At 48.7% G+C, this 24,321-nt stretch overlaps 1 protein-coding gene across 13 annotated transcripts; it reads right to left on the bottom strand.

Moving 5' to 3' along the window:
* Positions 1 to 117: 117 nt before the first annotated feature.
* LOC133494406 (5-hydroxytryptamine receptor 2C-like) lies at positions 118 to 23,886 on the bottom strand. Of its 13 annotated transcripts, none has more exons than XM_061808209.1 (9): positions 23,747 to 23,883; positions 23,259 to 23,330; positions 10,679 to 10,806; positions 7,531 to 7,767; positions 4,621 to 5,295; positions 4,302 to 4,502; positions 3,051 to 3,326; positions 2,702 to 2,895; positions 118 to 2,473 (listed from the first exon to the last, which is right to left on the bottom strand). In XM_061808209.1, the coding sequence occupies exons 5-9, from the start codon at positions 4,997 to 4,999 to the stop codon at positions 1,913 to 1,915; spliced, it is 1,611 nt and encodes a 536-aa protein (XP_061664193.1). In that variant the 5' UTR covers positions 5,000 to 5,295; positions 7,531 to 7,767; positions 10,679 to 10,806; positions 23,259 to 23,330; positions 23,747 to 23,883; the 3' UTR covers positions 118 to 1,912. The 13 variants fall into 13 exon arrangements, with proteins under 13 accessions (XP_061664193.1, XP_061664191.1, XP_061664195.1 ...); XM_061808207.1 differs by having other exon boundaries at positions 10,679 to 10,857; XM_061808211.1 differs by having other exon boundaries at positions 10,679 to 10,857; positions 23,259 to 23,326; positions 23,747 to 23,762.
* Positions 23,887 to 24,321: the final 435 nt, after the last annotated feature.

Here is a 24,321-nt window from a genome sequence, read left to right on the forward strand (position 1 = left end):
GTGCAATGTTTGAACTTCCGTCCACTGGTTGAACAAGACAACAAAAGACACACAGCCATCCATTGGAGACTTTTTTGTTGTTGTTTTTTTAATCAATTCTTTGCAGCAACACGCTTGAAATAAAACATTTTCCCAGTGATTAATGTCAAAGTTTTAAATGTACTGGCGACTTCCTGTTTTGTTTTTGTGTTTTCTTTACAGGCAGAGTTGAGCATGTATTAGTTGACCAAAAAAAGTATCCGTGATCACACTGAAACGTTTCTATATCTCAATATATATATATATTTTTTTTTTTTTGGGGGGGGTAGGGTTAGGCAAGGGCGAGGGCTCCAATATTGCACTCAGCACCTTGAAAGACAACAATACATCTTGATTTTTCCGCAAAATGTTGTTGCCAAGCAACAAAAAGTCTGCGGCAAGTTTCCGTTCAAGGGCACACGCGTGCAACGTCTTCATATCGACTCGCGATAGAAGTCAAATATCTTTTGGATGGAGCTCCACTCCACATAAAAGCTCCTTTCACGCGATCAAGATTACGATGGTTTTGATTGGGCAGCGCCGAGACATTCTAGATGATTTGGTTTCAGATGGGGATTTTTCACATCTTCTCCCAGATTACAACATGGCTCGCTCTTTCAACTGTGCCAGTGCACCCCTCCAGACGCGTCGGCAGACAACAGACGAGACCGACATGGCCACTTTAAGCCAGTCAATATTATCATTCGGCAGTCATTCCCTTCTCAGCGCATTGCATTGATCGCAACTTGAAGGTTCTGGTTATTTTACCGGCTTCACCTCTCATCTGACTAGTATTCATCAGTTCATGCAGCAAGGCTTAGGCCTGGTCCACACGCGAATTTTTCAAATCTTCAAAGATTAAGATAACCATACTGACGCCACCCGTGAAGATTGAAACAAAATAAAAACCCCGGTATTTCAGTTTTGTTGGGATTGACAGAACAGCGCTCTGTGTCGTGTTCACGGTTTGTAACGTTTTCCCCAATGTTGCCGGAGCCTCGGGAAAATGGCGCAGTCTTCAAAAAAGTTAACAACCACATTGGGTAAGATACGCTTATTTATGGTGAGTCTTTTTCCTTTTGCCTAAGCCGAGGCGCTTCTCGATTGGCTCTACTCTTTCACCTCATGATTTGGGAGACGTCAGCTCCCCGACAGACTGAAACTTTTGTCCGTAAATACCGAGCACGTTAACGATTTAAAATTGGCGGCCTTGACCTGGTTTGGAGCCTAAAGTCGGGACCGAGCCACTCGTGAGACACCGAAGACCTAAGGACAATCTTTTCAGACATCAGATTCTCTGGCATTGGACGTGCGTGGTCGGGAGAGGTGGAAAGACTCCACAAAATAACGTCCGTACATGTCTGCAACTGACTCGAGAAGTGCGTTGTTCAAATGACAGGCGAAATATCTCAGACAAGCACAGCAGTCCAGTTGACATCGCTTCAGCACCCTGAGAATACACACTTGGTACATTCACACCTCGTTAGCTCGTGTCGCAGAAGCCTAGAGGCGCTTTCTAAGAAAATGAATGAGGCAGATCATGAAGAACGTTTCTACATTCACTCTTTTGCCTTCAAAAAGCCTCCAGAAGTGTATGACTCACCTCTAAGTTGTTGTCAATTTCACTTTGTAAATGTGATTGGATCACATCTGAGGAAGAACTGCTGAGCGTGCGAGTACCCTTGTCCTAACTCCCAAATAATGCTCCATTGTGAACGTTTGTTTCCTTGTATGATCAGAAAACATTTTAGAGGGCCTGCGTGGGCGCCAGATGGCAGCCTGAAACCAGCTAATCGTCATCCCGCATTTGATTTCGGGGTTCCGCTGGCTCCCAGATCCCGGATGAACCCTCTTATATCTTTGAGGTCAAGCCACAATTCGGTTTCCAAAAACGTCATACACTGCTGGTGTGAACCGTGGAGGCGGGGCTGTAGCCAACAAGCGACAGTTCCTGCTCTTCGGTTTCGGCCTCCGTTTCGGAGAGCGCCCCCCCAATGTCATGGAACTCATAGAGGCTCGGCGTTGCGTCGCTCCCCGCTCGAGTCCCGTCTTCTCCTGTCGCCCGTGCCGCCCGTCCGCCGTTTCGACAATCACTGTGGCGTCCCTGGTCGGCGCAGACCTTCCTGCGTGCCTCCCCCAGCGGGGGGGTGACGGCGTGCGAGGACGACAGAGGCGCCGTCGGGTTCTTGAAGCCCCGGCTGGCCGCGGGCGCATCGGCGCCCGCGTTGTAGCGACAGTGGATGTAGCTGGAGAAGGCTCTCCTGTAGGTCTTGTTGAAGAGCGTGTACACCAGCGGGTTGACGCCCGACGAGATGTATCCCACCCACACGAAGACGTTGAGCAGCTCGTGGAGCAGAGACTCGTTGCAGGAGCCGCCGCACAGTACCAAGGTGACATTGGTGATGAAAAAGGGACACCACATGACGAGGAAGAGAAAGAAGACAATTCCCAACACCTAGAGACAGGCACAGTGAGAGCAGAGAGGAAGAGAAAGGGGAAAAGAAAATGTCCCTCACATCAAGTTCAGTGAAATATCAAAATGGCAGTACACACACACAAACCATTTCACTCAGAGGAGCTCGGCAAGTCCAAGTCAAAAAGAGACAGCGTGGTGTCACATTTGGACTCCTGATCTCATCGACGGTGGCCTGAAACATTCAACGCTAATCCCCGTCAATCGCACCTTGGAGGCCCGTCTCTCGTTTTTGATGGCCTGCATCATTCCCCGTCGTCCGTGGCAACCGGCGGCGGCACCGCGTCCGGGTCCGGCCGCCGGAGAGCTCAGCTGCGACGTCGCCTCCGAGCCGGGAAGGATGCCGACGCTCTCGGACGCGGAGACACCGAGGAGGATGCCGGACTCCGACTCCGCCTTGAGCTCTGTTTAGGGCGGAGGCGGCCATCTTAGAAGTTTTCCGTTTTCTTCCTTCCCCACCGAGCATATCAAACGTGTTATGTTACGACACATTTGGCCACCAGGAAGAGTCTGCCCTTATTGGATACTAAAATGGTGAATCGACTTATTGGAAGCTGACCTGGCAGGTCCGGGTGTTTCTGTGAAGCGTCGGTTACGGCGGGGGCCTGCAAAGGCTGCTGGGAAGAAGCGTTGGCCTCGCACAGGAAGACGGTGGCCTGCCTCTGCAGCACTTGGACGGTGAGGCCGTACGTCACCACCATGATGACCAGCGGGATGAAGAAGGCCACGAAGGAGCCCATCAGTATGAAGCGCTCCTCGTTGAGCACGCAGCTGCCGTTGACGAACACGTTGTCCTCGTTGAGGAGGCCGATGACCGGGATAGGCGTGGAGACACCTGCCGGACACGGAACACAATCATCTCGCGCACGCAGCCATTTGCAAACCCAATTCCAATCAAGCTGGGACGGTGTGTTCAACAAACACAGAAAAGAAGGATGTGCAAATCGGGCATTTCATGGAATACGCGAAAAAAGGCGAAATATTTCATGATTTGTTTGTAAGCAAATCATCCATCCGTTTCCTTAGCCGCTTATCCTCATAAGGGTCGCGGGGAGCGCTAGAGCCTATCCCGGCTGTCAACGGGCGGGAGGCGGTTACACCCTGAACTGGTTTCCAATCGAGACAAACAGCCGCACTAACAATCACACCCAGGGGCAATTTAAGAGTGTCCAATTAATAATAATAATATTTTTGGGATGTGGGAGGAAAACCAGAGTTCCCGGAGAAAACCCACACAAGCACGGGGAGAACACGTAAACTCCACACGGGTGGGTCCGGGATTGAACCCGGGACCTCAGAATTGCGAGGCCGCCGCAAATAATCATGAGCTTCGAATTTGATGGCTGCAGCGCACTACAAAAAAGCCGCGGCAGGTGGCAAAAAGACTGAGAAAGTTGGAGAACGCTCCTCCAACACCCGTTTGGAACATCCCACAGGCCAACGCGGAAGAGGTGGCTGCTATGATTGGCCAGAACAGGAGCGTCCCCGAATTGCTCAGCCATTCACGAGAAAAGATGGGGTGAGGTTCACTCTTTTGCGATGAACTGCACAAGGAAATAGTCCAACAGTTTAACGGTGAAGTTTGTTTTCCTCCCACAGATGTACACCGTTAAGAATCAAAGTGTGCAGCTGGACCGTACCCATATGAATGATGGACCCGGCTGCTCGCTAAAGAAAACCATTTTCAGCAGTGAAAATGAATTTGATGCACTTCACAATCCGCAAATTGCTCAAAGGCCACTTTGAAGGCAAGTAAAATCAGTGACAAAGGATTAAGCTGTACAAATGCAAGAATAGTGCATGTGGATACCTATGGAGATGGTCCAAACGGCAGCAATCTTCATCATGGCTTTGGTCCTGGAGTTGAAGCGGCTGTGCTCGATCGGGTTGCGGATGGCCACGTAGCGGTCCAGCGAGATGGCGCACAGGTGCATGATGGAGGCGGTGGAGAACAGCACGTCCAGGTAGATCCAGATGGGGCACAAGGCGCTGGGCAGGGGCCACGCGTAGTCTGTTTTGACGACGACGACAACAACTGGAAGTGAGTCTTGCGGCGTCTCAGGTAGGCGAGCCGAAGGGTTCCTGCCGGATGCACGCATTCTGACTGGCCTTCCAGTTGGCGCACTCACCGTATAGGATGTTGATGAGGGACACGGGCATGACCAAAATGCCCACAAGCATGTCAGCCACCGCCAAGGACCTCAGGAAGAAGTTGGTAGCGTTTTGGAGCTTCTTCTCCAGCGACACGGCCAGGATGACCAGGATATTGCCACCGACAGTCAGCGCGATGATGACCAGGATGAGCAGTGCCGGCCAGTTCTTAACCTCCCGTGTCAAGTTTCCCACGTTGCCACCCGCGGCCGGCACAACGCCACCGTCGCCCCCCGCCACTCTCGCCAGGCTGTGGTTGAGCTTCGGCAAGCCGTTTCCAGACCAGTAAGTCCAGCCCGCGGCCGCGGTCGCGGTCGCGCCGAACCCGCCGAGGGGAGCCGTCGCCGGGGTGCCCATCCCCGCTGAGAGAGTCCTAACACCTTCAAGGCCAGAGAGGCATCAAGGGAGACTTACCTCACCAGTTATAATCAAGGACAGGTGGAGGAAACGCCATTTCTCATTTCAGGATCAGGTTCGAGTCCCATGCCAGAAGGTCCCAGCTAGGCGTCGTGCAAGCATCCACTCGTGGAAGGAAACCACAGCTCTGGACACCTTCGTCGGGATCTTAATATGAGATGAGTGGTGATCATGACCTTGTGTTTCCACGCTTGAAAAATGCTTGCGGGGATATCCTCTTTCGGGTGGGTGCAGATCTGGGGAAAAGATCAATCATTTTTAAAAAATAAGACACCACTTTACACTACTGTGCCGCTTGTATTCTTTTTTTTTTTTTTTTTCTTCCAATCAATCCTGCATCATTGAAGTCTTGCCTCCTATTTACCCAACCCACAAGCTGTATCGTCCCATTTCATTTCTTTTACGAATACGCGTGAAACCTTGAAAGGCTAACATGAGCTGCTCTGCGCGTCTACTGCCTCCCACTGTCCTCTCCATTTCACGTTACAACGCAGAAGGTTTTGTGATTTATCCCATCCCCTCCCTGACCTTTCGGTAGCAAACAGGTTGAGGAGGAGGAAGGCAAAACCCGCCCCGCTCAGTCTAACTGCCGACGCTTCCTGAGCCAACTGGAGAAACCAAAGGTGATTTCAGACCCAGGTGAGCCGTGCAAAGACTTCAATCCCTGGAGCGTATTCTCAGTTAGCCACAGAACATTCTGCCAGGAGAGCGGCCTGATGGTCGCTGATATTCGGGGGGGGGGGGGGGGGAACGTGCTGGTAAGCGGAAGCGGAAACAATAGTACAATAGTATACAAAAAATGCCATTGTTGGCAAGATAGTCCACAGTCATTGAAGAGCAAAAGGCTGCAAAGTGTGGAGAGACGACACAAAGCTTTGTGAACACGAGCGAGGAGTTCAACCAGCATCCTGCTTAAGTGCAAACTAATAATACTTTGGGGAAATTTCACTCCCTCAAGGCCAAGAATTCCCTTCTCAGCAGAATTCTATTAGTATACAGGGCAAAAGACATTTGGGGTCTCTCGTTGAGAAAACCCTGGCCCATGGTTGATTTACCCCCCCCCCCCCCTTAGGAAGGCAGGGATGAATGGAAATTGGGTTCGGGTTAGGTTTTAATCAGTTAACTTCTTGAAAGTGTGAAATGGCTGCAGCAACAGGTTGAACAGACAATTTCCAAGTTGAGGAATTACTGCCCTGCGCTAACGTTTTGGGTCTCACTGGGCCTACCTCCATCCTCGGGTGTCTGGTTGTTATCTACATACACACGTCGCCGTGTATCCTGAAGGACACTTCGGTCTAGGGTCTTGCGTGACACAAGGTACCCGTAGACCGGTGACTCCCAAACAGCGTGCCATGGAAGTTCCCCAGTACTGCTGTGGAAAATTTGCAAATGCCACTTTGTCCGATTTTTTTCTTCCCGTTTAGAATCAATAAATGTATCATTGTCCATCCGTCGCAGTGATGTACCACATCGTGATGGACAGAACAAATGTCCTACTTTGTGAGATTTTTTGAAGGTCAACCGTAGAGGCCTCGGAATCACGGCCACTGACGCACAAATGTTTGGAGCAGTTGATCCGTGAGGAGCCCACCCTCTTCCAAGCCTAACGCAGTGAACTCCTACGGTTTTCTGCTCCAGCAACTGCAAATTTTAAGATAATTTGGACGAAGCCTATCCTCTCCGATTCGGTTCAAAATATAAACTTTTGCTGTTTTTGAGCTCAAGCCAATGCCATTTGGGTTTGGCACCGCGGTAACAACTGCGTTCATTTGAGGGAAATGGATTCACTTGGTCTTTGCAGCCATCTTGAGTACTCTCTATAGTGCAGAAATTCCACAATAAAATTCACGTGTATCATCCAGTGACAGATTTGCAAAGAACGCCTAGTGCCGATCAGCATGTGACAACGAAGAGCGCGGAACGCAGCCGGCCCGCGTTGCGACGCTTGTCTTTGCACGCGCGCTACAACAGAGTGCGAGGAGGCCGCGTGGGCATTTCAGCATATGAAGCGAGTGTCTACCAGTCGGAGAGGATGAAGCCAGCCCCGTAGTCCACGTGGGCGGAGGAAAACCTCAGCGAGTTGCTTTGCTGTTTCTATCCAAGTGAGAATTAGCGGGGCATGGACCCAATTCCCTTTCAAGCTGGTGTCGAGCGTCTTCGCGAGCGGGCTGACTGGAAACTTCCCGTTGCTTTTTGCTGGACTTCAACATCAGCCGTGCCTTTGCCAATGCACCAAAACCCAATTCAATTTTCACTTCATCATTTGATTGCATCTTTGCCTTTGTGCTCACTCCATAATGTAGCTGTGGCTACGGGCAGTGAAACGCTTTTGCTCCAAAAGTCTGAGTCGCATGGCTCGGGCTTGCTCATTCTAAACATGCCATGTGATGACAGATATTAACGACGTCCCTGGAGACTTTGGAAAAGCGGCAGAGGCAGCAAACCAAGGAGTTGGTGGGATGGCTTCTCACCTCATGAGGGACTTCTTTCCATCCTCTTCCTGCCACGCTGCGGGCTGGCCGTCGCCTTCGTCATCTGCGGGTCCACACCTGCGGAGTGGCTGGATCGGCGTCCCGGCGGCTGCAGGGACCGACACTACGCGTCGGGAGAACGACGCCCCCGCTACGCCACTTCATCGCGGGCTCACCAGCTGACGCAGGAACGGCCTTCGCCCCCCAAAATCACGAGGCCGTCAGAGGGCATCCATCCTGCAAGACCTGGCATTTTAGGACGGATGCGACTGCAGCAGGTTGTGAGGTGGTGGTGGGGTGTGCTTTGGGTTTAAGGTGTCTGGGTTTTTGGGTCTTCTTCCAGATTGCACTTTCCTTCATCTTCCTTCCAACCTGCAACCCCCCCCCCCGGGGGCCAACTCTGGCAAATTAAACCACAAGCGATGAACGGTTATCTGGAACTTGCCCTCCGCATAGCTTTTGAATTCTGACTCTGTTCTCATCGAAATCTAACGATCAACTACATTTCCAGACATTTTGCTCTTAAGGTTTTAAATCCTTGACTTTAATTTCCCCCACGCCCTGCCTCTTTCCCCCTCGTCCTCCTCAACCTGATTTTTCAATTGTTTTAACAGTCTTATAATTCAGGCTCCCCGCTGCTGGGAAACCTCGTTCATTTATCCAGACCTCCATGCATTCCACCGACTTCCCTCCATACGAGACACGCGCTGGTGATTCAGCCGTATTCTTTTTTTTTGTTCTTGCCAATTCTAATTCCTGGTACTCGTTAGAAGCCCTTCTCTTTTTCACACTATCCTAACGTCTTTGAAATTGTTCAGGTCCCTGACTCCTGATTGTTAGACGAACCGGGGAACCCCTTAACTGTCCAACGGAACCTGGGGACCCAACCCGCATCAGAGTTGACCCCAAGACTTACTTGAAGGATCTTTCCTTGTGTGAGCTACTTTTTGAATGTATTTTACCAGGCACTCTGAGACAACAGGTAAGCCTTTGTGTTGAGGAGTCAAAGAGAACGTAACAACAACAAAAATGCCCGTTACCTACAGTACAGACTCGAGCCGCTGAGAGGGATATGAAAAACGTGTCGACACCACAGACGAAATGCGAGACACGCCGAACAGAAGCTGACATGATGGACAAATGAGGTGAGATGGGAAAGATGACGTGAGGAAAAAATTGGAGTGGGATGCGGACTCTTGTTTGAAGACCTGTCACCTTTCTTCCAAAAGCACCGGTGGATTAAATATTAAGTGATTGTACACTTCGTTCAGGTCCACTGGAGATCGACATCTGGAAGCCTAATCGTAACTCTTGTCTGAACAAAAACTTTTAAAAGGACCCTTTTATTGGGTAATTCGGTGAGAAAGTGACAAAACAACGGGATAAAAATCACATTCGGATGACGCACATTCTTCTAATTCCAAAAACTTCTCTGCGGCAGCAAGTCCTTGACACTCTTTAAATAGTACTTTTGGAAGGGGTATCGCAGGGGAGCGACACAAGGAAGTACAAAGAAACGCAGACTGTACACCGTTTCTCCTTCTGAGACTGCGTTGATCTGTCCTGTTATTGCCAATCGTTCCACATGTGACAAATGTTTCTCTGCAGCCCTCAAAATGAAAATGTGGGATGATGTGTCAGAAATCCAAGGAAGTCAGAGCGCATCCATCGCAACCGTCTTAAACTTAACAGCTCGGCTTTGTGCTGGAGATGGAGAGGAGGAGGAAAAGGACGAGGCGGAATGACAACGAAAACGGAAAAAAAAAAAAGAAAAGAAAAAGAAATGGACATCTGTTGTCAGGAAGGCTGTCAATGTCCTCTTTGCCCTTGAGTGGGCAGCATCACAATGCGCCCATCCGTCTCTTTATCTTCCACTTCAAAATGGAGAAGAGCAGACACACGGTGCATCTCCACGGCGCTGCTCCCGCAGAGCACAAAAACCTCAATCAACTTGCGGCATCATTTTAGTCACGCACATTCTCTCACCCGAGCAAACCTGAATGAACAGTAAGAGTGCGAGGCTCACATCAAATATGGACTAATTAGTTCATCCAAGAAAAATAGGGATTAACAAGTCTTTCGGTCGACATTTGTGTTGATAAATTGCAGTGGGTGAAAGGTGGTATTGATTTGGCTAGCATCCAATCTTTATGGGGGTTAGGGTTAGGGGTCAAAGTCAGTGGAGACAAAGTTGAAATTGGGGCATCCATGTTCAAAGAGGCACTTCCGTGCTTTATGATCCTGAAGGCCAGACACATCCTGACACGGTGTGCCAAGGCCAACATTAAGCACATTAAGGGAGGCGCTCGTCACTGCATTGAAAAAAAAATGAAAAAACGGCAACACTGTCATGAAAACAAAAAGGCAGAACCCCGGGAAAACCTAAGACACTATGCTCTTGCTCGGGTCTTTTCTGCTAACAAAGAGTTGCTTGCTGTGTGCTTCTGAGGAGGTGCAAAAGGAAGCGCGGGCTTTCTCCTTCGGTACAGTCAACGTATTCCAGTGGGCAAAAAAAAAATGATGGAAACCCGATTAAATGGATAGCTCGCTGTTAGCAGACATTTCCTTTCTATCCGACGAGAGAACTTTCAGCATCTGCTCATCATCATCATCATCATCATCATCATCATCATCATCTCATTCCGAAAGCAGCAATGAACACTGCCGGCACAAATGCGCCCCAAATGATCAATACAAATGCATTTGTGCTTTTCAACTGGAAGCAGAATGGATGATGATAAGTCTTTTTCATCCTGAGCCAAGAAAGCGCCAGCAGCAGACGCTGGAGGTGACCCTGCCAGCTAATGTTTACGTCACGAGTCACGCGGGAACATTCCAGTAATAAAGCGTTTTGGGCTTTTCTGAGGAGTCCATTAGTGATGATGAGGGTCACCCAGCCTGCTGCACCACCGCCAAACGTGACCCTCAACGTTGGCACGTCACAGGCCTGCTCTCCACTGCCAGCCAGCAAGCCCATTGGGCCGCGTTACAAAAGCTGAATCCCGATTGAAAACTGCATCAAAATTGTGCAATGCTGGAGGAACTCCACATAAAGTCGCTCAATATCGGTGCGCTCCATGGCAGCGTTGACGTCGCCCGTTCGTCCATTTTACACCGCTTAGCCAAGGTCGAGTGGCGGGGGCAGTACCTTGAGCTCCCCAGCCACTTCATCCGGCTCCTCCGGGCATCCCGAGGCAGGCGAGAGACTTCAGTCTCTCCGGTGTGTCCTGGGTCGTCCCTCGGGGCTCCTCCAGAGGGATGTGCCCACTATGATGACTGTGACAACAAAAGTTCATTCCAGGTGCTGATTGACAAGAAGGTGAAACCCTGAAAAGCCAAACATGTAGGAGGGGAAAATCAATCCAAATGGAGCCAAGAAAGCCTCGGCCGGTCGCGCGTGAGGACGAGCATCACTCCTGATGATAATTATCACCGTTGTTCTCGTCTGAGGGCATCTTAGTCAACAGAGTGGAAAACAATACTTGAGTATTTTGAGCGCTTATTTTTGAAACTTGATGGAAAAGCCAAGCGGCTTGGAACTAAGAGCAGTTGCTATTTTTTTTTTTTTTTTTTTTTTGTCTAGTGACTTCGTGAATGTCACATTTTCCTTTAACACGCAACCTCGCAAATAGCTACATTTGATTGGTTACTTTAATCTTAAAGCTTTTTTTATTGGACTAAATCACTGGATCTGCACCTCATCAGGATGGTTTCAGTGCACGGAATACATACCAACAGTACACTCAAGTTGCTCAAAAAAAAAAGAAAAATAGATTTTCTACATTCCTGGTAATGTAGTAATGCCGACTTTTTTTTCCGGGAGGGGGGGGGGGGGGGGGCGGGCGCCTCGATTGTTCCAGGCAGGTCACCCCTCCGCGCTATGCGACAGTCAACTCATTGGAACACAGCTGTCGAATGGACAGACAAACGGCCAGCGCTAAAGATGGCAGATATCAGGTTCGAGTGCCCGTGTGTGTGCGTGTGTGTGTGCGTGTGTGTGTACATGTGGCCCAGCCTCCACATTGCAGGCGCTGTGCGGTACACACAACAGGACACACAGCATGCACAATGAGGAGACCGCAACCCACCATTTCACTGTGGCACATTTGGAAAAGGAGCGGCTAACGCACGGCGATGAGGATTGTAGCTAATCATCTGGCCAGGGAGCTGATGTGTCATTTTAACATTCATAGAGCATAAGCGTACACACCACACAACGTCCATACTAAAAAGCCAAGCGCCAAGACTTAAGCTTTTCTCTCCTCACTTCCGCAATAACAAGCAGTGCGCTGTGACAGGTGGAGAGATAAATTCCACCCAATGTCCTGCGCTGAGCGACACACTCAGACTAATTGGAGGCCAGAGAAGTGCAACGCTGTCACAGTCAAGGACGGGCCAGCCTTAGAAGAGGAAAACTTTCCACAGCTACTCATTTGCGCCACCTTGACTTTGGGTTGGCTATATTGGCCGATTATCTGCCAAGGCCAATTATTGGGGGTGATAGTTGGCATTTCCGTGCATCCATATACATTTCTAGATATTCACACGTACTCATTTGTATTACATATACATACACACGGTACCTGCCCGCAGAAAGCGGGAATCGGACAGTTTCTACTCTGTGGCTCGCCGCCTGCCAGGAGGCAAACTTGATTGCAGCTTGAGAGCGGCGCACATTTGGCTATTACGCGTCAATAAATCTCAATTTAAGTCGCTCGTGCCATCCGTTAGCACGTAGCAAAGGGTTACGAATGTTCAGTGAAAAACGGTAACAAAAGCTTTCCTGTTGCTCATCACCCCAGAGAGCTCGTGTGATCGCGATAGGTGCTAAACATTTGTTTTCAATTATTTTAGATTTTACAAGCTGAACTTGGTGCACGACGGCTGCTACCTTTCAACCTTTTATTGCCCCCTTCTTTCCTTAAGTTTTCTTTTTTTCCCCCCCCCCACCGATTGATTCGCTCCATCTCACACAACAAATATTTTCATTCAGTGTCCGTACCGGTTTGCCTCACGAGGGTGGGTGGGGGCGGGGGGGTTGTGCTGGAGCCTATCCCAGCGATCTGTGGGTAAGCGGCAGGGTACATCCTGAACTGGTCACCAGCCAATCGCAGGGCACACAAACATCCATTCGCACCAACAGGCAAATCAGAGTTTTATTTCTATTACATTCATGTTTTTTGGGGTGATGTTGGAGAACACCCACAACCTGACAACACCCAATCCGGTGAAAACCCACACAGGCACAGGGAGAATGTCCAAACTCCACACACGCGAGGCCAGATTTGAACCCGCAACATTGAAAGTGCAAGGCAGATGTGCTCAGCAGTTGTCCACCGTCTTTTCATTCAAAATTGATTTCCTTGCGACTTTTTCAGTCCCTTTTGAATGCACGTGTGCACTAACCCTACAGGAAGCGTACTTAAAGGCGGTCCAACGAGGACAGCCTGCAAATGCTACAAACACATCATGCAACTAACATATTACAATACAAAGAAGTGAAGGTAAAACAAAATCGCGAATATGACAAAATGTTGGACGCCATTGGGACAGCACGTGAGGCACGACAATTCAGTTCTACACAAATGTTAGCAAAACTCTTGTCCAAAATTGGATGCAGGAACAACAAATATGCATCAATCTGTTTCAATCTTTCTTGTGAAACGCTGAACTTGTCGAGGTAGCTCTTAAGTAGTGGAAGATCAAAAACCAAGACTGGGTGGAAGAGGAAGCAAAGTTGAGAAACAATGAGCCTCAGATGAGCAAATGATTGCTTACTTTTTCCACTTCACTTGTGTGGAACTTCTGCCGACCTGTGGTGGGAGAGATCCACAACGTATCCTACTTGACGTCTTTGATTAGCCTTTGGCAAATGCACGAAAGCCCAACGAGGTTGCCGTTCCGGCAAAGGCGCCGAATCCAATTCAAGAAAGTTGGCTTTTGGTCAGAATCCCCACAGGGTTTGAACACGAACATGCGTGAAAAGGAAGAAGGCAGAGGAAGATGGCTAACGCACGAGCGAGCACTTGGTGGCCCGTTTGCAGACTCGAGAGGCCGCCCAAGTGTCAAACTGTCAGGCGGCGATGGCAGTGGAATAGACGGATCCCCGAGGTCCTTAAAGGAGGAAAAGCGGTGCAAGAATGAACACAGAGGCGCGGAGAATATTGAACAGCAAAATAGGGGGGGGGGGGGGGGGGGGGGGGCGTGAGGATGGATGGTTGCTGGGTTGGGCACGAGGTTGTACAGGAATATCAGAGCACTTGGCGAATCAAGGAAAAAAGCTGCAATACAGCGGTAGGGATACCATCGCATCCAATACGAGAGGTGCCAGTAACCATTGCAGAACAGGAGGGACTTCCGGAGACGGAAACGAGGCATAGGTAGAATATTTTGCCCATGGGTCAAAAGCCACCTCCCCAAAACGTAGGAAATGTATATTTAGTCACCTCTGGGTCGAGTCGAGCGCTTAGTGTAATAGGACAAGTGGGGAAAAAAAAATACTAAACGGGGGGCATATACAAAGTACTGCACCGTGACTTAGGTTGCCACCATTTACCAGTTTTACAAAAAGTTAGGAACCATCGCTCGGGCCGTTTCTTGCTTCAAGTTTCGGGTCAAAATTTGAGGTACAAGAATGCGTCAGTTGAATGGGGGAGGAGGGAAATATTAGGGTACTGTAATGTCCTCCCACAGGTGCGGCATTTATTTTATGCAAAATACATTCAAAGACAAATCCAAAATGAGAACACTCACAAGGGTGCGGTTCCTCGTGAGTGTTCTCATTTTAGAAGGCCGCCAGCCACCATTGAAACAAGAACTGGCCGTATTGGACCAAACCGAGCCCCACTTCCTAGACTTCACCCCTTAAAAGGCACATATACCATAAACAAATACATACTACACTTTAGAAAACACCACTACTATATGTATTTATGTTTTAATACAAACAGAAACTGGTGTCTTATACTGCATTCAAACTCATTACAACATGCCTGCTCGTACAAGCAAGTGTCAAGCGATCTCCTGCCTTGTACGAGTACAAAAGAAAGAGAAAAATGGCAAGTAAGCAGTCGGCTCTCAGAGCTCGATTATCCGGCGTTTGTTACCACGGCGACCACACAAACCAACTCAATTGACCAGCTTTAAGTATTTGCTGTAAATGTCGCGAAGGCACGGGTGACACCCTTAACGTGGCCATGTACTTTTGTTCTTTGGCAGGATTCAGCATTCGACACCGGACATCGAACCCCCACCCGCAGCCCCATCAGTAGAGTGCGAGAGCTGGCTGCTTGAAAAGTAGATCTTGGGATAAAAACAAAGCGTGGGTACCACCGCACTAGCTTCAAATTAACTTTCTGTCTGTGTGCATGTATTCTTTACTTGGGCTGTTTGAGGAGGTTACCCCATTTGAAGAGGTAGCCAATTATTGAACTACAGAGAGCAGTTACGTGAAAGTAAAGAATTGCCCGAAAAATACTTGATCTATTTTCCGATTTCTTCTTAAAATCAGAGCACTGTCAAATAAAATGTGTGCGTGTGTACGTGAAAAAGTACAGATTGTGGTGATTGTGTGAGTGTGTGTGTGTGTATGAGTGAGAGAGAGACAGGGAAAGAACGAGAGTACCCTAAAATATTAATGACCATAAACTAGGGCTAATGTTGACAAAAGCACACAACTGCTAAAACCGGAAAAATACCCCGCAATTTAGCGCAAGGTGTTTCCTCAATTTAGAAGAGGGCTGGAATATCCATGTACAAGCAGACAGTGCCTGACTAATAGACTAATACTAAAAACAAACACCAGACATGCACCGCTGAGTGGATTTTTCAACACCACCAAGCCTGCAAAGCCCAAGCGAAGACGACGTATGTCGTTATGTGACTGCCTTGTGCTGTTTGATTGGTCAACCTGAATCAAGGGTCACCAGCGCTTACGTTGGATTGGCGCGAGCGACGCCCGATGCGAGAATCCATACAGGAAAGTTTTGATTTCAACAGTTGTGAATGGCAGTGAATTAAAAAGAGTAAAAAGTATGTTACAGTACATTACCGTATGTTGAAAGTGTGACGAGGACATTTCATGCTAAATACAACTGAATTAAATATAATGCAGTAAATGCAGCACGTTATTTACTCCCCACTTCCTGCGAAAGTGAGAAGGTCACATGAGCATAGCTGTAAGCGGAGATGAGCCAGAGAAATATGAAACACCAAAGGATGGTTGGGGGGGGGGGGGGGGGGGGGCTAACCCTTCCAGATTCCTCCCGAGTGCCCACCCGCTGTAGCGGGACAGCAGGCGAGGCTCTTCAACACATTCAAATGAGACTTGTGGAATTTTTTGGGATTCCAACAATGTCGCAGAGGAGCCTTAAATCACGGCGCTTCTTATTGGCTTCCCGGAGAGATGACTCACGTCACGGCCTGAAATATGGACAACTAAAGGCCACCGGCGCCTTCCGCGCCGTCACCTGAGAAGCGGGAACAGCAGCGCCTTGGGGGACACCGGGAGCATTGTCGGATGGATTCTGCGGGCAATCCAGTCTTTGTGTACACGTGTTTCAAAGACACCGTGGTCTTCAATTGACACTTTTCCTGCAGGAATTTGCGTGTGGGACAAAAGATGCCACACCCTCCACCAAAAACCTGCATGCACAAATCAAGCGTTCACGTGTGTTGCATGCGCACGACTCCACTGAAGTTTGATCCATAAATCCGCTTTGAAAGCTACAGAGCGATAGACGCAAGAAATGCGTGAGATGGAGGCGCGTCTGGTCTCACCTGCTCCCTCCCCCCCGCCCCGCACGTCGTCCTCGTCTGCACTGCGCGTCCTCGTGTTGGTGAGCAACCGCGACGCTCATGAAGGAGAACAAAAGCAAGGCGGCAGGTCCCGCGCTAGGATCCGGACCAAAACTCAGCTGCTTGTGCGCAAAGCAGTCCTGCAGCACGGCTGCAAATAATCAGAAGAAATAAACAAATGATGGCAAATGACCCTCTCGTACATCCAGTATCTGCAGCTCTTCCACTCGTGAAAAAGCATCAAAATGCTCCTGAAAAGTTGCAGCGTGAAATGAATGCGAGCGAGCGAACGGCTGCCTCTCGTCCTCCCATCTTCCAAGCCGCAAGCGCGTGCCTGCGCCACTGCAGGAGGGTTGCACGGTGAGAATATTTTAAAAAAAAAAAAAAAAAAGAGGGAGGGAGGGAGGGAGGGCTGGGAGACCATTCATCTCTTTCAGGCTCCGTGTCTCTTTCTCCACTCGTGTGGAAGAGATGACGTGACGTCACTCAAATGGGGGGGCTACAGCTACACAACAGCTTCATGTCTAAAGGTCGCTACATTAGGTTCAGTTCTTCGACTCCAACACCATGTCCCGAGCCCGCGATAATGGCGAGAAAGACATTTGGACAGTCACCCATTGTTCAAGTTATCCCACTGAAGACGTGACGTCTAATTTTCTTCAACTGTTAGCGACAAGGTGGGGAAATGACATTGTAGGATTTTAAACTGAATTATTTACATATTCTGGTGGCAAATAACTTCCTACCAGCAATCATTCTGCCTATCACCGCGCAATTACTTCATCTTTAAGAAGCTCTTAATTCTCCACTAACCACCTGTATTCATGTTCGAAGCCTGAAACAATCAGACGCAACCGCTCCACGATGGCCAAGACCAGAAAGCTGTTTCAGGACCCCAGGGAATAAACTGTAGACCTAAACAAGGCTGGAACGAGCTCCTCTAAAATAGCCAAGCAGCTTGGTGAGAACAGGGCAACTCTTAGCGTAATGATTAAAAAGATGACTGACAACATCTCTCGGTGTGGGGGTCCAAGCGAGATCTCGCCTCATGGGATGGCAAAGATTAAAAGAACGGTGAGACGTTGGCGCATAGGTGGAACGGACCTGGGTCAAATTCTTGAAGCGCGGAAGAGACCTCAATCACAAAGGTTACCACCGCGTCGTCGTGGATTCAAATCCTGCAGTGCACAAAAGATTTCTTGCCCCCCCCCCCCCCCCCCCATATGCAGGCATGCACACCAAGTGGCACAATTAATAGCGGTGCCCTGTTTGCTGCAATCGGACAACAGCACCCGCCATCTTGACTTGTCCATGATGTAATGGGCGTCATACAAACCAAATGAAATCCTTCTTGCAAGCATGTTGATTCAAACACATGCAACAGTACAGCCTTTCGCTGTCAAGTAATCACGTTTTTTTTTTTTTTTTTTAGGCTCAGACTGCCTTCAAGCACCATTGAGCGCTGATGCAATCTGCATTTTAATGCAGTATTAGTTCCCCACAATGTGATGCAACGGCAGACGTTTGTTTTATGTGCTGTTGAAGATGCAAGTGAGCTTGTCCGCCATAGCAGAAATGCGCAAAACAATCGTGAAGCCATTGTGCCAGAGGATCTTGTGGCGGCTTTGGTTTCTCTCTCTCTCTCTCTCGCTGCTGACGGAGCATCCGAGTCTCTGAGCACAATCATTTTTACCCCAAAAGAACGGCGAGTGGTTAGACACACAAGCCCCGCCTTCCCTCACAGTCAACAATGGATCCATCTAGCGAGAAGGAAAAGCTCCCTTTAATGCAGTAAATCCCGACAACATCCCGAGAGGATTTAGCTCGAGGTCCACGTAGTCGGGCCTGTTCGCACCCCACCCCCCCTCCCCCCTTCCTCCCCACACACACACACACACACACACACACAAACCAAACGGTCAAGTCAACAAGCTTTGCTGATAGTCATGGCAACAATGAAAGATGTTGATTTGAGTTGCTGCTCGGGAGAAAAGGATTCTTTCAAGTAGGTGCGCTCCAAAGGCTGACATTTTTTGTCACCAAGTGCTCTTTGGAAGGTGAACTCTGCCAGAGAATATGCAAATCTTTGAAAATAAAAACAGGATTCACACTGCAAAGCCACATCTATATTATATTCACACACACACACACACACTGTTGAATGCAGACGTTTACATCCGGTGTGTAAAAACACATTTCATGTTTTGTCTGACTATATATTTGCATATTTTGATTGCTCTGTTTAAATCACCAGCTTACAAATGACTGCTCGGTGAGAGACGATGTTGAAGTAAACAGAGATGGATTGAAGAAGTAATTGTAGTTTAATAAGTAGCAGAAAAGTTACTTCACATGTTCGTCAAAAGCGGCGATTTTTGGAGCGACCTGCATCGATGGTCGGCTCCTCCATTGAGTGGCACAGACTTTGCTGCCCCTTCAAGATTGATTTTTCAAAAAACTTCTCTCATGACGCACTTCCGCAGACTTGGAAAACCCAATCAAGCCATGAAAGACGGGGACTCCTTTGAAGTTTTGCAAAGTTTTTCCCGCGTCGTCTCATCTTTGTGACACCCGCAAAGCCTATTTGAAGATTCCAGATGGATCGTTAAGAAGGTCGGCATGGCGACAGCAGTCAATGTCACAGCTCTCCAGGTCCCCAAAACCGTGCGGGCCAAAGATAAGAACAAGTATTTTCAAATGCTTGGATAAGAAGCGTGAGAGGGACTCTAACTCTGCATGAATGTCAGACTTGATGACAGGCTGCTTTGTCTCCTTTCTTTTCAGAGGGAAGAAAATCCACTTTGCCACAAGTGCGCAAAAACGTGAGCGCAACTCTCTGACTTCCTGCTTGGTCGATTGCTTAATTTTCTCCCTCAACAAGGCCAATCAGCTTCTGCTTTTGAAATGTCTTTTTTTTTTTTTTTTTTTTTTTAAATCGCACCATTTGTGTGCAAGATCCGAAAACCAAGTGTCTTGAGCACTTTCCTCGCGGCTTCGGGACGAGGTCCACATCCTCGGGACCCGGAATGGCCCGACTGTGTCCGCTTTGACGCGTGACCAGACTGCGGCACACCTGACAATGGCCCGAGACTCCACCTCAGCTGCCATTTTTGGTTGCACAAGTCATGAACAATTTCCACATTTGTCAAATCCGTACAGTACATACAAGCTGCTAATATACAACACAGAACTACTGCACTTTGTTCACAACTAATTTCATGTGACTTTTTTTTTTTTTTTTTTTAATTATTTCTTGGGTTCTCCAGTAACTTCAAATTGCGTCTCAAAAAGGAGGAGCGTCACGTCGTCAAGATCATACGTCAATCGTCCTGTAGAAGAAGCAAAGTGCAAAGGTCGCACAAGATGAGCCGCACGAGCGCCGCGCCGTCCTCTCGCCCGTGCCGCGGGCTTCATTTAAATGGACGCCGACGGCCTTCTCCGGTATGCCAAGTCATTCCTGCCTTAGTTTGTCTGCTCGAATTGCCTCCGCCGGGTCCATCCATTCATCCATCCATCCATCATCCATCCATTTGCTGAGCCGCTTATCCTCACAAGGGGCGCGGGAATGCTGAACCCTATCCCGGCTGTCATCGGGCAGGAGGCGGGGTACACCCTCAATTGGTTGCCAGCCAATCGAAGGGCACAAAAAGACAAACAACCATTTGCATTCACAGTCATACCTCGTTAGCGAATGCATGTTTTGGGGACGTGGGAGGAAAGCAGAGCGCCCACCCGGAGAAAAGCCACGCAGGCACGAGGAGAAGACGCAAACTACACACAGGCGGGGACGGGAGTTGAACGCCGGTCCTCAGAACTGCGAGGCCAACGTTCTACAGCTGCGCCACTCCCCCCCTCCACTGGGTCATCTCGAAGAAGAAGAAAAAAAGCCCACAAGGATTTGACAAGTGGGCCCCAGCAGACCACCATCGCAGCCACCGCATTGTTGGATCGGGGCAGCAGAACTGAGGGATGAAGTGTACACAAAGAGAACGCCTCTGCAGCACCTCCGAGTGGATGGAGCCGTGAAGTAGCACGACCAGAGTGACACTGACTCCATTTCATGGATGGTTTACAGCACTCGTGGATCTCCATATCGGGATCTCGAGTCCTGCGTGGGCTCGAAGTTAGATGAAGATGCTTGCTCGTTTTGTTTTTTTCCTGGAGGTAGCGTTGTCATAGCGCGCTGAGCTCTGAGCATCAGTGGAAACTCCTGACAATGTCGCAGACACAAAACAGATGACGCCGCAGCTCCAGCTTTGTCGACAAGCGTCTCGACGTATCCGTTCCTACCGACAAGCGCTAAAAAACACCATGGCCAGGCATCTTTGCTTTTTTTTTTTTTTTTTTTTTTTGGAATGTTTTTGTTTGCAGTTATGAAAATCAAAACATGACTGTTGCCATTTTTTTTTTCTTTTGCAGTGCATAAGGAATGTATCCCTATGATTTTTGTGATACGTTGTTGCACTGTTCAAATATGGGTTGCCAAAAGGTTTCTAACAACCACAGTCTCAATGCTGGTCTAAGGCATCCTCTAACTTCAATCGTTTCCCGGACTTCTTGTGGAATTTGCTGACACCATCTAGCGCTGCCGTGGCTGAAGATCACTCATGTTTCCTTGTTTTTGGGCTTTTTGTTTTTTTGGTGCAAAGCAAAATCAATAAATTAATGGAATAAATCCACAGAGTGACAGCTTGTAAATGGACTAACTTGTGAGATGGGGTTCCTATGTCAAGGCAGAACTGTATCGTGAGGCTGCTTGGGGTTTTCCTTGCTAGGGAAGACGACAACCAAACCCGCACTAGAAAACATCTGCTCACTACTCGAAGAACTGGAACGGCCACGTGGAAGCCACCGGGTGAACTGCTACGGGGGACTCGTGCATTAAAATTGAAGACAACAAGTGACGTTTGATTGCGCAGTCGCCAAACAGTTGTTGACGAGTGCCAGAAGCGCACAAAGTTTTTGAAGCAAATTACGCTTTGGACGAGGGGCAAATTTGCCGAGGTCCTCTCTTGCTTCAGCAGCTTGATTGCTTTACCTGTGGCTTCTTCCGCCATACTTGCAGCTGTTCTTTGCGTCGACTGCGTTGATTTAAGGTCGTTAATCCTTTGTCTTTGCTGCCACGCTGGTTTTCAACTGTCACGTTGTCTTTAATTCCCCTCAGTTCTTTGCCCCAACTTGAAAAGGGCCTTGGTCTTCAAACACAGCACAACAACTCAAAGCTTCCTCTTTTCACAGTTTATAGGTGGTTAGAGGGTGGCTGGAGGTTGATGAGCTTGAAAACCAGTTGCGTCTGACCGGAAACTGAGGGGTGCCTTTGGCTTTTTTAGTTGCTTCAGTTGTTTGTTAGTGACTTATTGGTTTTGCTGCTCGGCTTTCTTTGTTCCACACAAAGCTCACGTGCTGTCTGTGAGCAATATGGCCGCCCCAAGCCTCTGACAGGAACTTTGAAGGGTTGTGTGAGGGTTCTCTGCTCTTCCTGTTAGTTGACTTAACAATGTCCATCCACATTTTGGCCTTTTTTTTTTCATGGCCATTCCCTACAAGACCACCAATAAATTTCCAATTGGAAATAAATGCGGGTATAGTCGAGTACGTCCGAGTCAGACCAGTCTGCGTCGAATCCAGATAGTTCGTTTGGAAGTGACGCGCAGGAAATTTGTAGCCGAGCGCCTTCCTTCATGAAGACAAAGTGAAATCCCGACTACGCAACCTGGGGCTAATCCTGTTGGCAACGCGGTCCGACTCCATCGGCCGAGTCACTGCGACATGCTCGGTTAGGCGCAAGATGAAACGACCCGCTCCGGAAAAGTCTGCGCGGGCAGAGCCAACTGGCATTGGTGCACAGAAAAATGAGGCTGCTGACACACCTCAGATCTCTTGAAAAAACACTTTGCAAAATGTCAGGGGAGGGGGATGACGAGTGTGCATTTGAGCATGTGGGTGTACGCGCACCACTTTGAATTTAAATAAGACATTTTCTGGAATGTTCCAGTCCTGCTCGCCTAACGCGGCGTAATGAAGGACAGGCAACGTGGGTGGGTTAGTGGGTTGCGGGGTTTTACTCATTCCGATTTGTTGGCTGTGGGTTTTTAATGACATATATGTGGTGTGTGTAATATTAAAAAAAAAAAAAAAAAAAAAGATTGGGGGCGGGGGGGGCGGGGGGGGGGGGTCAGGGACGCGACACCTGATTAATGCACAAAGATGGATTGGAGAGTGGATTTGGGCCAGTGGATTTCAGAGAGAGCACAAACGCAGCACGTGCGTTATTTGCAGACGGGAACGATCCTGACTGTTCCGTCAGAAGCAGGAGCCAATCAAGGTCACGCACGCTTCATTGTGACTCCGGTTTTGGCAAAGGTCATGTGAGGGTCACATCCACGCAGACCAAGTGGGGGATTGCTCGAAAGCCATTAAAAGCAACATGACGTCAGCCGACCACGGTAAGCAGGTGAAAACATGTCAAATGTTAAAGTCCCAAATTTCAAATGACTTCTTTTAGGTTGCCACACTTTGCCCGTGTTGGCAATCACTTCACCCATCCAATAGACGCACACCCTAGCGCGCTCCCACCAAAACACCGGCGGTGACTCGGTATTCAGACAATGCAGAGGCGTACTCACCTATGACGAGGAATATCGACGTGCAAGCCTTTTCTCTAGCCACTCCTTTGACTCAACCGGCAAAATGTTGTGCTTTGATAATAAGGCATTTCACAATATAATGTACAATTGCAGAGGCTATTTCCAAACAAAGAGTCTATAGGCAAATAGGCTGGAGCCCATCCCAGTCGACACCCTGAACTGGTCGCCAGTCACGACTTTCGGGGTCGTGGGCAGCGGGTGCGGGTTCTTGTCGACTTCTCGTTTTGTGTACGCGTTTGACCGTCTTGCCCACACGCCGAGGGATGGTGTGCGTATTGAGCTCACCTGCATGCATCTGGACTCGCCATCGGGCACGTGGAGGGCGTACTCGACGGTCGCCCGGTTCTGAGGGGCTGCCTACATGCAAAACACCAAAAAAAAAAAAAAATAATGTTTAGGCTTGAAGGGTATTTGGTTCGTTGGCGCCCAGAGAAAAAGAATGCACCCCCGCACGGTGGACTGCAGCGCGTGCGACTGAATACTTTCACTCACAGTCCTCTGCAAACAACCCAAACTTGGAGTTGACTCTTTAAGTCAACTTGTGTGCTCATTAGCAGCAATTCAAGAGACCTTTGATGCTATTCTTCAGCCCTGAAAGGTTTTTGAATTTAAAACGAAAGACTTGAAAGCACGGAGACTCGAGATAGTCACCTGACGTTTTGCCACAAAACGCTTCCTTTGCGCTACTTCGAGCGGACAAACGTGAAAAACCTCCGCCGTTTGGATGACTTTGAGCAAATGTGAGAATTTTCCCGATTGGTTTTCTGACTTACTTGCCTCCCTCCGGTCGTCCATGTGTTCGTTCGCTCCCACTTGGCTGCACTTCAATGAGACAAGGAGAGCTTCCGGCGTGACGCAAAACACCTGTTTGCCCTTTGTGATGACGTCACACGCCCGTCACGTTTGGCGTCACGTGTCACGGATTCGGGCTCTTTTATCTGTGGAAGTCTTTCCTGTTGACCGTTTATTTTCAAAACTGCAGAAAACATTGACCCGGTTTATGATCAATCATATTGAGTCATGAGAAAAATGAGCCATAAAACTGAAGTACAGTATTCGGATTAATTATTTGTGCAAATTTTCTCGACAGATCCAAGTTTAATCCAGTCTTTTTTTTTTTTTTTTTTAAGAAAAAAAAACAGACAACATTTAACGCTTAAAAACGGAAACATAAAACTGCAATTTCCAAACCTATTTGGGACACAAGTTACGCGTCGAAAGGGAAATCTCAGTCGGCGGCCCAAATTTTCCTTCCCTTACCACCCCCCCCCCCCCCAACGGTTCCGCCTTTATGTACTTTTTGGGAAATGAAGGAATCACTCGGAAGCTGACGTCAACGTCCAGCAAC

Source organism: Syngnathoides biaculeatus, chromosome 21 (assembly GCF_019802595.1).
Source record: "Syngnathoides biaculeatus isolate LvHL_M chromosome 21, ASM1980259v1, whole genome shotgun sequence".
In the NCBI taxonomy this organism is placed as follows: domain Eukaryota; kingdom Metazoa; phylum Chordata; class Actinopteri; order Syngnathiformes; family Syngnathidae; genus Syngnathoides; species Syngnathoides biaculeatus.

What these genes read in the sequence shown, in the direction of transcription:
- LOC133494406 (XM_061808205.1), bottom strand. Translation starts at nt 4,999, where the DNA reads ATGGGCACCCCGGCGACGGCTCCCCTCGGCGGGTTCGGCGCGACCGCG. An exon ending in CGTTTGGACCATCTCCATAG is followed by an intron (nt 3,327 to 4,301) that starts GTATCCACATGC and finishes CGTGTCCGGCAG; the next exon opens with GTGTCTCCACGCCTATCCCG. An exon ending in GAAACACCCGGACCTGCCAG is followed by an intron (nt 2,896 to 3,050) that starts GTCAGCTTCCAA and finishes CGCCCTAAACAG; the next exon opens with AGCTCAAGGCGGAGTCGGAG.